Consider the following 17,816-nt stretch of genomic DNA (forward strand, 5'->3'; position numbering starts at 1 on the left):
TTCCTAGTTCCTATCTGCTTTAATTTGTTGAAAAACGGCATTGTGCCTACTTGATACTGGAATGCTTGATCCTTGATACTTAATGTCAACTGTAACTATTTATACAAAAACACAATAATGCACAAAAACAATCACATTCATACCACGACATTAATCACATGAAACATTTAAAGACATAGCTAACTTCCCCCTACTCTAAATGTACCGCTCAACGATACAGATACACTGCTGTAACAGTGCAGAAATTCGGAATACTTTATATACTGCTAAACAGTACAGATACACTGCCTAAAAACAGTGCAGACCGGACTTGCGTACCCAAACCCGTCTAGATACGACCCAGCAATGGTACTCACCGGGAAGCACGGAAAACAGAAGGCCTCGGAAACTCGACTGGACTCGACTCGGAACTTCGGAAAACTTCGGAAAACTTCGGAAAACTTCGGAAAACTGGTGGGCCTCTTCACACCTCGGACCTTGCTTCCTTCGGCTGGGCTCTGGTCGGGATCCTCCGCACTCCTCACCGCCTCGTCTGGGCACTGATCGCAGTCTTCGTCACCTCCGTGTGTCAGAGGGGGATGCAGGAAATCCTGCCAGTACACGTGTTGTCCGTCTAACTGATGGCAGGGGACACGGATTGCAACGCACCTTCCGGCGCGTGAGGTGGGGGAGGGGTCCCTATTCGGGCGCCAAAATGATGTAAATAATTAATTTACTCTCTTAATTTCTATGCAGGTAAGTACTTAATCAATAATAACTCAATCGGAAAGAAGGAAAACAGAGTCCGTGGTGTAAGAGTTTCTAAGGGTTTTATTCCTCATAAAGGAATCAGGATATCATGTTCTGACCACCACACAGGATGTCAGAAGGGATAGATGAGCGCGCCAACGTTTATTGACAATACATAGCTTATATACTTGATTTTCATCATAATGTTCAATGTAAGAGGCGTAACAGCTGAGAGAAGACAAGATAACAGTATACACGTGGTGCTAGTACATCATCAAGAGGCGTAAACTAGGCGTAACTAGGCGTGTGTGCTAGAAACGTCACTGATAGGTGACGCAAGTGGGTGGCACCAAGGGGTGGTGCTAACAGAATGTTGCAATGTCAGCGGAAATCGGAAGCTTGGATGCGCGCGCAGCTGCATGACGTGTGATAGACGGGGTGCAGGGGACTTGACATTTACACTGACGGAAAGAGACAGAAGTCTGGCATGTCAGATCAACTTGTGCTTCTATCATATCTGATATCTGATGTTTAGGAACTAAGCTATCTGGGCAGAAAGGTCTCTAGAGCAGAAGCTGTTCTATACTTGCTGTGAGTGCGTGTATAAGCGCCTGAGTGTCTGTATGAGAAGCGTGGGGGCATGGGGCCTTCCATGGAAGCATGGCAACAGAGGCTATGAATTACTTGCATAAAGACAGGTCGGCCCTTTAGCCCTGTAGCTGAGGAAGGATGTTTACTGAAGCTAGCAGGCCGGAATGTATCTTCGGGGAGGAAAACAGATAACTCGAAGGTTATAGTCAATCTTGGCAGGCAGCAGGCTGAGCTGAGCACGGAGGGCCGCGCTAGAAGTAAGTCAGAGTTCACGGGTACGGGGGCTGCTCGGGCAGAGGCCCTCGCAGTCAGAAGCCAGAAAAGAGGCTCGGTGGCAGAGATTCAGGGCCTACTTTCAGCCAGGCTGAAAAACGTAGGAGTACACTTCAAAAAGACGTTGGCATAGCATACTTAGGAACGGACCATCAAACCCATTCATGGTGGGTCTGAAAGAGGACAAGTTAACGTTGGACGCAAATGTATTTGCGTCTTCATAGCTGGTACAGGAGGGAAGTTACATGCACTTTTAACTCGTACATGGAGTCGGTGGGGTACTCGCTAGGGAACACAACATGACCATAAAATTTATATTACCTCACCCCCTTAGGGGGGAGGAAATACGGGCAGCGATCGCCCACCTGAAGACAGCGAAGTCCCCCGGGATGGACGGTATAGCCGCCAAACTTTATAAGGAGTACGGGGGTCCTAATCCCGAAACTCCTCGAAAATACTGTGGAAGCCCAAGACCGAGGTATGCTCCCAGACTCCATGCGGGAAGCGTTGATTGTGATGATCCCCAAGCCAGATAAAGATCCCCTCCTTCCTGGCTCTTATGGGCCCATTTCAATGCTGAATGTGGATCTTAAAATTATCAGCCAGGTGCTGGCATGTAGGCTCCTCCCCTATTTCCGGCAGCTGGTCCATGATGACCAGTCTGGGTTTATACCGGGCAGAAATACGCTGCGGAATATTCGCCGCCTTGCCCGCGTTATGCAATCATTGGAGGGACGAGCCCAGAAGAACACCTTAGTGTTCCTCCATTTCGAACAAGCATTCAACTCGTTCAGGTGGGCCTATCTCTGGCAGGTACTTTTAAAAATGGGATTAGGGGAAGGGTTTGTAAACTGGATAAAACTGCTCTATGCTCAACCAGTGGCCAGGGTTCGCGTGGGACGCTACGTATCAGACATAATACCCATAACGAGGGGGAACATGGCAAGGGTGCCTGCTCTCCCCCTTGCTCTTTGCCCTGGCAATGGAGCCGCTGGCTTGTCATCTTCGCTGGGTACTTGAGGGACAGGGCATACGGTTTGGGAATATAGAGCATGCCGTATCAATGTACGCCGATGACACGTTGATCTACTTGAATCGGCCGACACAGTCATTGCCGACTCTGATGGCTGCACTGTCACAGTTTACGGCCGCCTCTGGGCTTTCTATTAACAAAACAAAATCACAGCTTTACTCGGTTGGATCAGGGAATGACTGGGAGGGGATCCAACGCCCAGAGATGGGGCGTCCATGGGTAGAAGACAGGCTTTGCTATTTGGGGATATGGATTGGAAGGGACGCAACAGTATTTTACCAGCATAACATGGGGAGGATAATCCGGGCTCTGCAGGGGAGTATCGCCTTCTGGAACACACTTAAACTTTCCCTAATGGTGAAGATTGCCTTAATAAAAATGGTGGTCCTGCCTCGCTGTCTACACACAATGCAAGGTTCATTCTATGAACTTCCACACTGGGTATTCAGGGAACTGGATGCCCTGCTGGTCCTATTACTATCGAATGGGAAGCGGTGTAGGGTGAGTTTAGAGATTCTGTAACGTAGATGGGGCAAAGGGGGTTCAGAGATCCCGGATTTAGAACTCTACTATTTTGCGTCACAATTGCAACACGCTATCGCCTAGTTAGACACGGACCCCTCTTGGGAGAGGTCCCTACTGGCAGGTCCATATGGGGAGGGACAGCTAAGAGCGCTTCTGTGGCAGGTAGGGGGGTGACGAGAACACGGTCCTCCACTGGTGCGGCTGGTGGCCACGATATGGAACCCTTGGTACGGCGACTAATCCGAGACAGGCCGTTTGACCCAGAGATGGATTTTTGGCAGATGCCACCCTTTGCCCAAATAGACCAGGTCATGTCAACAGATAAATGGAAGGAGGGGGGCTGCCTGATGCTGTCCGACCTTTATCCGGACGATAAATTCATCACTTATCAGGAGGCAGAGACCATCTTTGAGCTGGGACCGGGGCAATTTCTACAATACGCAAAATTAGCGGCGACGGCGCAGCAACTATGGCCCTCGTTTCCGGAGGCTCCGGTGTACACCCGAACCCTGGTGACCATGATCGCGATGGCAGGGGGACGTAAGTTTGTGACTCATTTTTACAGGGCACTCAGGGAAGATAAAAAGATAGGCCCCTTAATGATAGAACATAAATGGCAGCGGGTGTGTCCACAGGAGATTATACCACATGAGTGGGAAAAAATATATGAGAGTGTGCAAAATGTGTCGGTAAGTAATCGTTTCAAGCAAATCCAGTATAATATCATACACATGACTTATCTCTCACCCAAGAGACTCCAGGCCATCGATAACACCAGGGATCCACACTGCCATAGATTTCGTAGTACTCAGACGGGTTTTGTACATATGGTGTGGGGGTGCCCAGCGATCCAGACGTACTGGGTGGTGGTCCTTGAGGATCAGACCAGGGTAACGGGGTTGACAGTAGCCCTAGAACCGCTTGCCTGTCTCCTGGGCTTGATTCCTCAAGATCCTAAGCGAAAAGTAAGCAGGCGATTTCTGATGTTGGTCCTAGTTGTAGCCAAGCGGCATATTGCGATCCATTGGTTATCCCAGCAGGGGCCATTATTAGCAAAAGAAGAAGAAGAAGAATTTGTACTTGTAAAGCGCACTAATACCCCAACTGGGGTGTCCTGGCGCTGTAACGCATACCACTGTGGAACCATTCCTGGCTTTTCCCTGTGAAATGTCCACTCCTGGGCACCCCCAAGGTGAAGCCAGGTATCCCAGCGCTGTTGGGGCCGTTGTCGAGATTAAGCAAGCTATTGCCCAGAGTTGCAGAGTGGGACCCATGATTAGAATAGACACCGAGGCGAGAATTATCAGGTCCGAGGAAATTGAGCCCAAGACCCGCCGAGGCGGGAATTGAACCTTGGTCCCGGGCCAGACCTCTGCATCAGGGTCTGCCGCTCTAACCATTGAGTCACACTTCTGGAGGGCGTATCTACAGGAGTGGGCACTGGCGGAGGAGGGACACATGCAGAACACCAGGAGGGATGACAAACTACCCGTGGTCCTACTGGCGTGGGGAGCAATGATTCAGGAGATGGCAGGGTAGGCCTCCCAGTCTATACCGGACAGTTCAGGGTCGACGTCTTTTGGGCAGGGGGAGGCCCCAGGACAAGGGGGAGAGACGCACGGAGACCCAGCATAGGGATTATCTTGTTTAGACTTCAAGTTATAGAGACCCAGCAGCAGGGAGAGGGTAGGGGGAGGGGGGCGGAAGGGGGGTTGGGGGGGAGGAGGGGGGAGTTTATTACTGTTGAGCTATGTTTAAACACGAAATGACGCTGAGAATATTGAGGACAGAGGAATTTCCACAAATGTAATAATTGATATAGACTTTGTCTTGTACTGTTGCTGAAATACGAACGACCTCGACAGAGGCGGGCAAGCTGTATGATTGTACTTCGCTTGATTTACTGATTTGGAGGTATAAAACTAATAAAGAAATTAATAAAAAAATGTCACTGTTGGGGAGTAGCTCCATTAATACTATGCTGATGCTGCATATACAGCATAGAAGTGAGTTCATGTCTGTGAATTAATTCCACAATCTCCCTTCGCTTTACAGTTCCTTAGGCCTCCCAGAGAAGAATCTTCTATTACTATACATAAGGGATATCACCTTAGACACTTAAGGAACACTGCCTCAAAGTTCTGCTAAGGCGTTCACTATGCCAACAGTCTCATGGCTGGAAGCCATATATGATCATTTTTTTTAGAAAATGTTACTCATAGAATGATGCAAAAGAAGAGATTACGACTATGCTGGGGACTATTGGCTAATACATTTGTCTTCTTTTAGGTCTGCCACTACACAAAAGAATCATTCAGAATCAGGCCCTGTTTCTTCAATACTTTGAAATGTATTTAGTTTTATCAAGAAAAAAAAAGGAGAAATCATTATAGAAACACAAAAATGCAAAGTGGAAAGTCCTGTGTCTCTTTAAGTCCCAGCGATATAGCCAAAAATATATAAATAATTTAAACAGTAAAAATGATAAGCAGTTGCAAGTGTGATACCTAGACTGTCTGATCTGTTTTTTTCCTGAATTTCGCCCAAAGTGTATGAAAATGTGTTAGAATTTACTCATATCAGTTTAGTAAATCTAAGCCCATCTGGGTAAATCTCACTCTCTGTTCTCAGGTTTGAAAGGGAACTGTTACCCCACACTTTCACCTCATTCCCTCAAAAGGCAAAGAGGTGAGCTATTCGCATACTTTACCACTCCTTTTGCGCAGGTCAAGACGGAGAGCTATTTCTCGATGCTATTACCCACATGTCAGTTGAAGTCCGATAGTTCTTCCATGCTTGTGCCCTTCATAAGGACAATATATACTTATACAACAGTCTGATAGAGTTCTTAAAAGAAAATGTAGAGTGCTACTACCACATTCATAAACCCTCTTCATTTAAATCCAGTAAGTTTTTCTCCTGCTCCTATATTTACCTTCTAATTTCTAATAAATTATCTGATACCTCACCCTCAGCCCTCAGTCCCACTGATCTCCATGTTACACCATTACCAGAGATAAAGGCAATGATTGTTCCTTATCACTACCACTGCCTCCCCTGCTCTGAGTAAAAGTCAGTAGGTCCTTTTCAGATCTCAATTTCTCATTCTCTCAGCCAAAGGCAGAAAATTCAACCCTTCGCCCCTTTGGGCACTCCATATCCTTACCACCCTCACACATGTCTCTGCCACTCTAGGTGTATTCTCTCTTTTCCATTTACCAAAGATCTAAAAATTTTATGTAACTGTCCCTCTCACTCCTTATGTTTCAGTGACACCTGGATCTGTACTTTCTGCCAAGTGAAGTTGGACTCAGGGCCTGCTGTGAACTCTGAGAATCAGGTTCTTAACATGCTTATATCTCCCCGTAACATTCTGGTAAGTAACCACAAGTAAAGTCAGTCAAACAGCCTGTAATTTTTCTTTTTCACCTTTACAATTCATGAAGTGCTAGAAATCATGCAAGTGTTTGGGGCTACCATACAAAATGATTATTTGGATTTGGCTAAGCAATATAATTTGCCTAAAACTGATTTTTTAAAGTTTTTGCAAGTTCAGGATTTTCTCGTCCGGGAAAACTTGGAGGCATATCATCAAGGGCCTTATCTCCGCTTTTTTGGCTTTAAAAGCCAAAAAAGCAGAGATAATGGTTTTTCCCTATTTACAAGGCAGAGCTAACATGCATTAGCGCATGTTAGCAGCCTTTGTAACGGCGCTTCGCTTTGCATCTCTAATGAGATGCAAAGTAGGCGTTTCTTCAAAAAAACAACAGAGAAAATATCGCTAACAGCGCTTCTCCCTATTAACAAGATGGCACAGGAAACCCATAGCGATAAAAAAAGCTGCGCTAACCGCAGTTATTGCCATTAGCTAACGTCTGCAAATTGTCAGACTTAGCTATATATATATATAAAGGGAGGTGGATTCTAAGCCTGAATCCACATCTCCCTATTTACAAGGATTCCCTGATTGCCGCATTTGTATCGCTGGATTTCCGGCGATGTCCCCTTATTCTACCGCTATCGCTGGATTGTTTAACGCTGTGGATATAATTGTTGATAATACTGCGTTATCTAACCCTTTCAATCCAGCGATAGCCAGCGTTACTAAAAATAGCGTTAAGCGCGCTCAGCGAAATTTTTTGCTCTGTGTTGTTAATATGGTGTTATCCCCGAACCAACTTATTGAAAGTATAAAGCATCAGGAGAAAATAGGGGTGTAATATAAGATTTTTCTATCATTTAGGATAGACGATCTGGAGAAACATAATACTCAATGGTCCAATGTGTTGGGGGAACATGATATTTCTATACAAAAAGCTATTACTATGTCTAGGGAAACTTTATCATCTGCTAATTTGAGAACTCAATTTTTTAAAACTGTGTTTCATTTATACTACACTCCAGCTTGGATGTCAAAATGGGGGAAGAGATATGATGGGAAATGTTTTCGGTGTGGGGGGGATAATGCGGACAGCCATGCAGGCATGACTTTTATAGCTGTAGTAAATTGTCTAGATATTTGATGGACATACACATTTTTGTCAGAGATTACTGGGATACCTATCAAAATTACTCCAGCTTTAATGATAATAAGTATTGGCAAGGACTTAGAAAAAGGGATGCCCATGTTTAAACATCGCTATCTAATTTTTATGGCAATGGTCGTAGCTCGATTGTGTATCGCTGCTGATTGGCTTCAGCCTGAGCCTCCCCCTTTCGAGCAGTGGCGTGCTAAAATGTATAACCTATTGAATTTAGAATTTAGCTTATATGCTGCAAAAGGTGCTAAGAAATGCAAGATTGGAATGTGCATTTGGGGGGCATTCTTTGGTCATATGAATGTATAGAATGATTAATGTATTCTGTAATTTTGATACTGTCGAATAAAAAAAATGTAAAAAGATGACCTTCCTTCCAAGGCTTAAACTTGGGCCTCTCTTTTATGAAGTTGATGCTACCTTTAGGGCCACTAGGCGAGAAGGCAAACAACAATGGCATTTCCATATGGAAACTCCAGATGCCAGCATGTTCCTAGCCGGTGAGATCCATTTGCACAGCCATATGGGCCACGTTTCCCATCTTCTGGTGTAGTGAGTGACCGTTGCCAGCCTTGGAGGACTCCATCTATGTGCGTGGTGACCTGTGAGGAATCCCCCATTCGGTTTTCCATGCACATGTGACCATAAGGGACACTGTCCATGGTGCCCCAGACCTGATGGGCTGAAAGTTTACCAGCCCTGAGGTACCAGGAACCACAGGCCACTTTACGCCACTTGGAATACCCCTCAGTCCACGCCCAAATAAGGTGGCAAGAGTTACAGTTTGATTTAGAGGTCAATGGAGGAGGCAGATTGGAAGCGGTATAAAGACAGAGTCATTGGCACTGTTGATGCTGGTGGTGGTTCCAATATCAGGCAAGAGCTGTAACCCTGGAAGGATGAGGCTCTTGCTTCTTTCTTAACGTATGACAGTGGGGCTTATGCTTGACCTCTTCCCAGGTTAAAGTTTGCAATAGCATAGATTTCCCTTGAATACTGCTGATGGTAATAAAATATCTCAAGATTTTGTTTAGAAATTTCCCATCACAAGGCATTGTAATACCTTTTGATGCTGCTTATGTAGCGTCCTCCCCAGCCCGGCTACTTGCCAATTACTACACCACATACAGGGCTTAGTATAACACATCTTTATTCTTCTGTGTGTAACTGCAAACCTGCATTCACCTCACTCCACCCTAATGCTTACCTCACAGTTCTACTGAGTCCATCAGGAGCAACAAGGGTTCCGTCATTATAAACTCACACAACACTACATCTCCCCTTTTGTTTTGTTAAATAAAAAAATGTCATTCTTTTTTACAAATATATAAACAACTAGCAGCCCGCCCCAGCGTTGCCTGGGGCAGAAAGGGGCTGGGGGCAGTACACCCGCTCCCGCCCCGACCCCCTCCCGCACCGACCCCCTCCCGCACCGACCCCCTCCCGCACAGGCTCCCTCCCGCCCCGACTCACTCGCGCCCCCCTCCCGCCCCGACTCACTCGCGCTCCGACATTTTCATTTACTGCTGCCTCCTTCTTGCCTCCCCCTGCATCACACAGTCTCACTTTCCCTTTCCTTACCTGTGCCGCCGCTCCTCACTGCACAGCCGCTCGTCACTGCTCCGCCGTTCCTCCTTCGTCGTCATCACGCACGTCGCGTCGCGGCCAGCGCTAGGTCCCAGCCGGCGCTACTTTCAGGGGACTACTTTTTTTACAAACGTAATTTTTTTAATTTACTTTTTTTTAAAATTTATATAGCCTATGTCCATCTACACTCCCTGACATTTTCATAGATGTATCGGGTGTGTAGATTGGTGCTGTGGTTCCCGAGTTTACCTGGCCAAAAGGTGCAAGTTCTCTCTTTATAATAGTAGTATAGATTATCTCTTCAATGAATCTTCGTGGTGCTTTGATCACACATCCTGACCTCTTCTTCAGAAACTGGGGATAGGCAGTAGGAGTGTCCATGACCTGGTTTGGTGATGTAGAAGCAACAGCTATCCGGTGGTCTTCACTTCACCTTTCAGACCCAGTCTCCACATTGGCATTAGTGTCTGATGAGCGATGAGCCACATGTCTGAAATGCAAGGAATCTTGCGTAATGGACATCCCAGGACGTTGGGCAGTCACCATGTGTCCTTTGCTGGTCAAAACATGAAATGGCTTAGCATCGAAAGTAGCATTATATTTGTCCTTTCTATGCTCACAAATAAGCACCTGATCTCCTCTAGAGAACATAACTTCTTTTGTATGTCAATGATGGCTTGCATTGGCCTTCATTTTACTCTTACTATCCAAGTCATGCTGGTTTATTCCTCAGTATTTGATCTTCTGTTGGACAGTTGAGGTTTCTGAGTCGTCATGGCTCTCCCGAACATCAAGGCTGCAGGGCTTTTACCTGTGGTCGAGTGAGGGGTCGATCGTAAGCTTGAAGAGACAGATTTAAGACAGTTTTAAGATCGAGCTTTTCTAGTACACCATGCTCACCAGTTTTCTTAAGAGTACTCATGAAACATTCAACAAGGCCATTGGCTTGTGACCAAAGAGGTGTGCTCCTCTGATGCTTCACGGTACGATGACTGAGAAAGTCTCTAAATTCTCAATTGTTGAAAGGTGGACTATTGTATGTAAGAATGAAGGAACACCCACATTGCGACAATGCCGTTCAATCTCCAATGACTCTTTCTTTTTCTTTTTTAAACTATTTTTATTGATAGCAGCACAAGTTATTAATATAGTTCAAACAATATTGGCAATAATGCAACAAAATATTTGTAATAAAAGTATGTCCATCCCTTATATTGTTCATATTCAGTTTTTGAGGTTTATTTGTAAACTTGTCCTGGTATGTTCTTCAGATCTCCTCCAGCGAAAGCCCCAGCAGGGCAGGATGCATATCCCTCCCCTGTTTAAATTCCATCCTCTCCATAGCTGCTCCCACTTCTTGGGGCACCCCTATTTACATAAACTGCCTTCTCGGCTACCATGGCCCAATCCATATCTTTGCACCATTCGGCATATGTTGGTGTAGGCTGCGCTCCCTAATGTTTAGCGACATTGCGCTTTGCAATCATCATGACTAGTGTCTCCCAGTCTTTATTTTTACAATTAAGGTCTGTGGCCTCCCACACATTGAGAAGGCATCTTTTGGGTTCAGCTCGCACAGGGGCCCTGCGTACCTGCATGATTGTGTTCATGATTGTCTTCCAGGAGTTCCTGGTCTCAGGACAGTCCCATAAGATGTGGTAGAATGTGCCTGTTCCTCCACACTGACTCAAAAAGAGCGGGGAATTAACTTTTCCCATTCTAACAAGTGTTTCCCTGGGTAGGTAAGTTCTGCGGGCACCTCGAGTTGTACTACTCCAATCTAGAGAGTATTGCCAACTCCCGCGGGACGCTTTTGCCAGCCAGTGTCGTCTAGTTCCCCCATGTCTTTTTGCCATCTCTCACGGAGACTTGGCATTGGATCTGCCACATTTCTTATACATTTTTGGTAAATTAGCGAGATTGCTTTACGGTCCATCCTTTCTGTGAGCAGCCTGTCCTCCAATGGTGATGCTTCTGGGAGTGTCGTCCCCACAGAGATCACTGCCATAAGTGCATGCCTGATCTGTAAGTAGCGGAATGTTTTCGTTGTGGCCATGTTGTATTGTTTCAGCTTTTCGAATGGGGCAACTTTCCCCTTATCCCAGAAATCGCCCACCCTTGAGATTTCGATAAGATTCCATTTTTGGAATCCTTTACAACTAATCAATCTACCCAGTTTCCCAGTCTCCCAAAGTGGGGTAAACTGTGTCAGTTTGTTATGCCCGCCCAGCTTCTTGTGTGCCATAGGGGAACCCCCTTCACCCAGGATGTCATGATCCATTTGAAATGCAAGGTCAGTATTTTTTTTTTGAACCTTTATTTACAGTTTTTCATCAATACAAAGAACAGCAAGCTGCGCAGTGGTTGATGGCAAGGGGGGACATGATGCATGCTCAGTACATGTTTACATTCTCGAACGTATTTGTTGTAGCAATGGCAGTGCAAATCCAATAATGCATACATTGTCCCTTTGACCCTCTGATGAATTATCAGTCCAATAGTCCTCTGAGAGAGGACAGCAGCTAGTTAAACGAAAAGAAGAAAAAAAAGAGGGAGAAAGAGAGGAAGCAAGGTAAGGGGGGGGTCTCTAGCCGTCACCAATGAGATAGTATGTTGGGGCAGAAGGTACCTTGACACATATTTTCAGACACTTCCGTCGCTCCACCTATGCAAGTGTGTCAGGGCCCCGCACTTGTTCAAGGGGATAAGTTCTGAGGAAACTGTGCAGCGGTTCCCATATATTCTAAGGGCACGACCGCACAGGCATTACTTCCCAGAGTTCAGATAGTTGGTTATGGCAGAATGCCGCATCCCTAAGCCAGTCGTTTCTGCGTGGTTTGCGTTTATGCCCCCAGCAGATCGCTAACCACCTCTTAGCTAATGAGAGCATAGCTGCCAGCTTCCTGTTATCTGTCGGTACATTTCTCACATATCCCAGTAGGGCAACCAATGGGGAGCACTCCAACCTGTTGCTTAGCATTTCATCCAGCACATCAAAAACATACCACCACTACCCCGCCACATCCGGCATTTCCAAGCCAGGTGCAGGACGGAGGCCTCCTGCAGTTTACAATACGCGCACCTTGCATCCTCCCTTAGCCCTACTCTGCGCAGCCACACTTGGGTCCTATACATGCAGGGTCAGTATAAGGGCAGTGTGTCCACTGGTTAAGGTCTATGAGCTGTGAAGCCCAGTAATACGCTTGTATGTGTGGGAGTGCGATGCCGCCATCGTACCATCCCTTAACTAATTTATTGGTGGCTGTGCGGGGTGGTTTTTGATCCCATAGTACTTCACGAACTTCAGCATCAATTGCCTTAAAGTAGGTCTGTGGTATACGGAATGGCGTGTGCTGGAGGGCATATAGAAATTTGGGTAATTACATCATCTTAAAGAGTGCGGCACACCCTAGTAACGTTAATGGGAGGAATTGCCAATGTTTTACATCGCTTTGTAGGCATTTCATGGGTTCCTGAAGGTTCCTATTCGTGAACTCCTCAGGGTTCGTTGTGATGAAAATACCCAAATAGCGAAAGCCGTATGCCACCACGGCCACCTCGTACCCCTTAAGTATCCTTTATCCTTGGGGGTGGATCATTGAGGACATAAAAAATTGATTTGTTCCAATTTATCGTGTACCCAGAATATATCCCAAAGTTTGTGAAAATGTTCATTATTCTGGCTATGGAGCGTGTTGGTGATGCAATGTACAGCGGAATTTCATCTGCGTATAATGATATACGGTCCTCCCAGTCCGCCGTCCAGCGGAGTCCCCGTATCACGGGGTCCCCCCTTATCCACGCCGCAAGTGGTTCTAGTGCAAGAGAGAAGAGGATTATTGACAGGGGGTATCCCTTTCATGTCCCTCACCCAAGGGAAAAGGTCGCTGATAGTCAGGCACTGACCACTACCTGTGCCAGTCATTTTGTGTATAGGAGGCGGACCCAGGACATGAATTTAGGGCCGAGCCCCATACGCTCTAAGACTGCAAAAAGAAAGCCCCATTCAATGGTGTCGAAGGCCATGTGGGCATCCAGGGAGAGGATGATGGCCTCCTCCTGGATGGTGTTTCTTTTTCCCAGGACCCTATGGATATGACGTAAGTTAAGGGCTGTGTTCCTGCCCGGCATGAACCCGCATTGGTCTGAGTGTACCAGTATGGTGTCAATCTGTTTGGAAGTGTTTTAGCCAGTATTTTTGCTTCTGCAGTGAGATGGGTCGGTGAGGCACACTCCTCCGCTGGTTTGCCTGTTTTGGGGATTGCGACTATTGTCGCCATATGTTGGTCTCTGGGGAGCTCCCCGGCCTCCAAGCTGGCCCTGTACTTTTCTATAAGGTGTGGTGCTAATGGTGTTTCTGTCATTTCGTACAATTCGATTGGGATGCCGTTGGGTCTGATGGCCTTCCCTGACTGCATACTACCTATAGCTGATGTTATTTCATCTACTGTGAGGTCACTCTCGAGCTGCAGTGTCTCTTCTGCAGTGAGTGTGGCAATGTGGATGTCCCTGAGGATTGCAGCTATTTCTGTTGCTATGGCGGTGGTTACTGGGGTATAGATCTTCGTATAATAGCTTGTGAATGCTCCTACAATATGTTGCAGGTCTTTGGTTAGGTTCCCTGAGTCAGTCTGGAGCCCAGCCACCCATCTATCCGCTCGGTCAAGTCTATCCAGACAGTCCCCTACTTCATAGATCTTGTGTCTGGAAGTTGCCTGTCTAGTTCTGGCTTCCTCCCACATGTGCTCCTTGTATTCCTGCTTTTTTGTGTTGAGTCGATGTGTGTTGAAGTCAGAGGGGTCTTGAGAGGGTAGTGCTTCTAGGTCCAGTACTTCCTGTGCTAGGGCATCAGTCACTCGTTTTTGTGTCCTGATATGAGGGCGATGGCTTGTCCCCTGATTACTGGTTTATATGCTTCCCAAAGGGTGATTGGAGAAGTCACCAAGAATTTGTTTTCTGCGAATTAATATTGTGTGGCTGTGGAGAGGCCGTTACGTATTTGTGTTTTTTTTAATTACACAGGGAATATAGAAAACATTCAGCGTTGGTTTTGGATTTCTGGGGGGTAGCTGGCCAGGAAAGGGGGTGGTCAGAGATGCCTCTTGCTAGGTGGTGTACCTTCGTGAACCTAGCAATTCTGTCTGCCAATGTGAGAACAAAATCTATTTGTGATAAACTATTATGTGCTCCAGAGTAAAACGTGTATTGTCAATGTTGTCGGTATTCTGCTCGCCAGACCTCAACGAGTCCCATGGCTCCCAGGAAATCTGAGAACTGTGACGTGTTTTGGTCGGTTTCCTAGGAGGGAGACGGTCTATTTGGTCGCAGGGGGTTATGTTGAAGTCCCCCCGATTATCAGCTCCCCCTCTGGAAATTTGAGTAGGAATGTGCTCAGTGCAGGTAGAGTTATAGTATGAAGTGCCGGCGGGATGTAGACTGACTATATTAATGGGTTTTCCCTCTGAGTGGCTTGATATCGTTTGAAATCCACCTTGTTCGTCCATGTCTGTTGTATGATTAGGGGAAATTTTTTCCTGACTAAGATCCCTATACCCCTCAATCTGGAGGTGAAGCCAGAGTGTACCACTAGCTTGAAACCCCATCTGTCGAGAGCTTTACATGAGGTGCCTACCAGGTGGGTCTCCTGAAGTTGGACCACATCAGGCGATTGTCATTCATCATATTGTAATACCAGCCCTCTCTCCAGTTTGTCTTTAAATTCATTCACATTCCATCAAAGGAGCTGTAGGTGTATGTTACCTGCTGGTTTTTACTTTGTTTATGATGGGTGTAGGATCTGGCTGTCTGAACGTTGTTGTCGCCTGCTTCCCGGTGGTGATGTATTCGTCGGGATGGTGATGCTGTTCTACCAAGTAATGATTTCGTGTTTTTGCTGCTATGTGTGTCAATCTGCTATAACTGCAAATACAACTACTGTAGCTCCCAACCCCCCTTACCACCCTACACCCTTCCTCTCTGCATGACGGACTTAAAACTACCCGCCTCCCCAACAATGCAGAGTGCCTGTCATCCCCTCTCCGGTACCTCTTCGAAGGGAGCATTCCGGTTATTCCCCCTTGGCAACTCCCCAACAAAAATTACTTTTATGCGGCAAAAACTATCTTCAAGGAAGTCTCTTGAAGTCTGTCAAGGACCTATGACTTCGTGTCTTATTAAATATTGCCCTCCCCAAGTACCTGGTAGGTCCAGTTCCAGTTCTCATCTGAGGGAACTTCCAGTCCTGTGGAGCCTTACCTTTGTTTTCTCTGATGAAGTTCATCTGATCTGGGGCTAGTTAGTGTTCTATGGACTGATGAGAGTTTACGCTACCAAGTTCGCAGGGTTGACATCAGTGATTCCGGTGGTGTTTCCTTCAGCCTCTGACTGTTTTGACATAGGCGGTTGTTCTGTTATGATTTTCCCACCTCTGTCGATGACTCTTTCTTGAGTGAGGATGAGATATCGTCTATCAATAGAAAACAAGAGTATTAATCAGTTGTCACAATCAGGTGTTGTCCGTTGTCAAGAGGACCAAAGAAGTCAACAGCAATTCTTTCCCATGCATGTGTTGGCAACTCTGACATGTTTAAGTTATGGTGAGTGGTTTTTGATGACAGGCAGTTGAACAGATGACAGGCCTTCAATTCTCTTTCAACTCTCTCATCGAGATGTAGGAACCAAACTTGGCCTCTAAGAGCTGGTTTGGTGGCAACAATTCCATGATCTCCTTCATGAGCCAGTTCAATTATCTGTTTTTGTAGACTCTCTGGAATAACAATTCTCGAACCTCTTAGAATAATGCCTTCTTGAGTAACAGATAGTTCATCTTTGATATTTTTAAACTTCTGGTATTCACTGTCACTGGTAAGAGGTCAAGAGTGCTGGTACCAAGAAAGATGTGTAATAATGTCTTTCAGTTTTAGTATGTCACTATCTTGACTCGTGGTAGTGACAATATGTTCCAACGAAATGCTGGTGCTGTGCTTGATTTCACAATTAAATGGATGCATGCTTCAGCCATCTTGGAGGGGTGCCAGGAAACTTTATAGGCACTCGTGAAAAGTAGTCTGCAGGGTTTTGATCTTTCCCTGGATGATGCAAAATGGAGTAGTTGTATTCTTGCAATTGCAGACCCCAAAATTCAAGGCGGGGAGGCATTTTGCCTTTCGATTGTCAAATATGGTCAACACTGCTTGATGATCTGTCACAATCGTGAAGGGCTTCCCATGCAAGAATATGGATAAATGTTCACAAATCCACACCACTGCTATGTTTTTTTTCTCAGGTGGTGAATACGCATGTTCAGTTTGGGAAAAACATCTGCTGGCACATGCCACAATATGTCTTCGAGCATTTGGGTGTCTGCTGTGCTGTGGCAATAGAAAAGATATGGCCCAAAAACCTGCATCAGCGAGCAAACGACACACTTGTGAGAGCTGTATCCTACTCCTTCTGTGTAACTCCAAAAACGAATATGTCATCTCTATTATTGAAAGCAATAATTACAGGCTGTATGATATGTTGAATGGCATCTAACAGCTCCGCAGCTGATGACACACCAAAACAGAGTTTTTTTGTAACGTAACAGGCCAATATGTGTAGGAAAAGTTAAAATCTCCTCAAGTTCCAACTGATGATAACCATTATTCAGATCAGGGCGAGAGAATAGCTTTGCACCATTCAACTGTGTTATCGTGTTTGCAATGTGTGGACCTGGGTGTTGTTCCCTTTCAATTGCCTTGTTCGCTTGATGCATATCCACGCAGATGTGTACAGCTCCTTCACTGTTCTTTTTGAATACTACCACTATAGGAGAAACTCATGGAGTTGAAACAGTGGAACGCTGGATGATATCATATTTGAGTAAGGATTTAAGTTCTTTTTTAACAGCTTCCCAAAAGTGAAAGGCAATTTATCTGTGTCTTTGAGCAATAGGACAAACGTCCTCATTAATATGTAATTGGACTTTCATAGTTTTGAGGTTTCCCAACCCCTGAAACAACAAAGGGAATTGACTTACTATTTCGTGAGGAGCATTCATTTTATAGTTCATAGATATCAGTATAATATCAGCAGCTGCGGTGAAGACAAGTAAACAGGCAGTTGACACCATACATTGAGGTACATGAATGGGTGCTTGTACTTTTGTTTTAGTGTGTTTCTTGGTTGCTACAAAAGAACCTTGACTTTTTAGGGGCATCGATGCATTCCACATATACAATTTAGTATTCTATAGCAAAAGTCAAGTTAATAAAGACAGTTCATTATATTTCTCCTCAGGCATAATATTTCTTGTTATTTAGTGTGATTTTCATACAATGTTTGAATGACTTTGGAGTTTTGTTGTGTCGACTTTTCATGGACCGGTATTTTTCCTCACCTGCGGCCAGTCCTACATGCACACGTTTCTTTGAGGTAAACATCGATATGGCACAATCATTTTCTTCACTTTCACTGACATTGATACAGAAGAACTGTTTGATGATGATTTAGATGCCAATCGACTTCATTTGGTATCAATTTCCCTCAGCTGATGTGGT

General features: G+C 45.6%; 1 protein-coding gene across 2 annotated transcripts in view; it reads left to right on the forward strand.

The window, feature by feature from the left end:
- The window catches only part of LOC147683309 (nuclear body protein SP140-like protein), a 768,218-nt gene that overhangs the window by 620,766 nt on the left and 129,636 nt on the right, over positions 1 to 17,816 (forward strand). For both annotated transcript variants that reach the window (XM_086943760.1, XM_086943761.1), the window contains exon 14: positions 6,422 to 6,527. In XM_086943760.1, the coding sequence (XP_086799886.1) occupies positions 6,422 to 6,527 (106 nt within the window). The remainder of the gene's footprint in view (positions 1 to 6,421; positions 6,528 to 17,816) is intronic.

The sequence above is a fragment of the Lissotriton vulgaris genome, chromosome 11 (assembly GCF_964263255.1).
Source record: "Lissotriton vulgaris chromosome 11, aLisVul1.2, whole genome shotgun sequence".
Classification (NCBI taxonomy): domain Eukaryota; kingdom Metazoa; phylum Chordata; class Amphibia; order Caudata; family Salamandridae; genus Lissotriton; species Lissotriton vulgaris.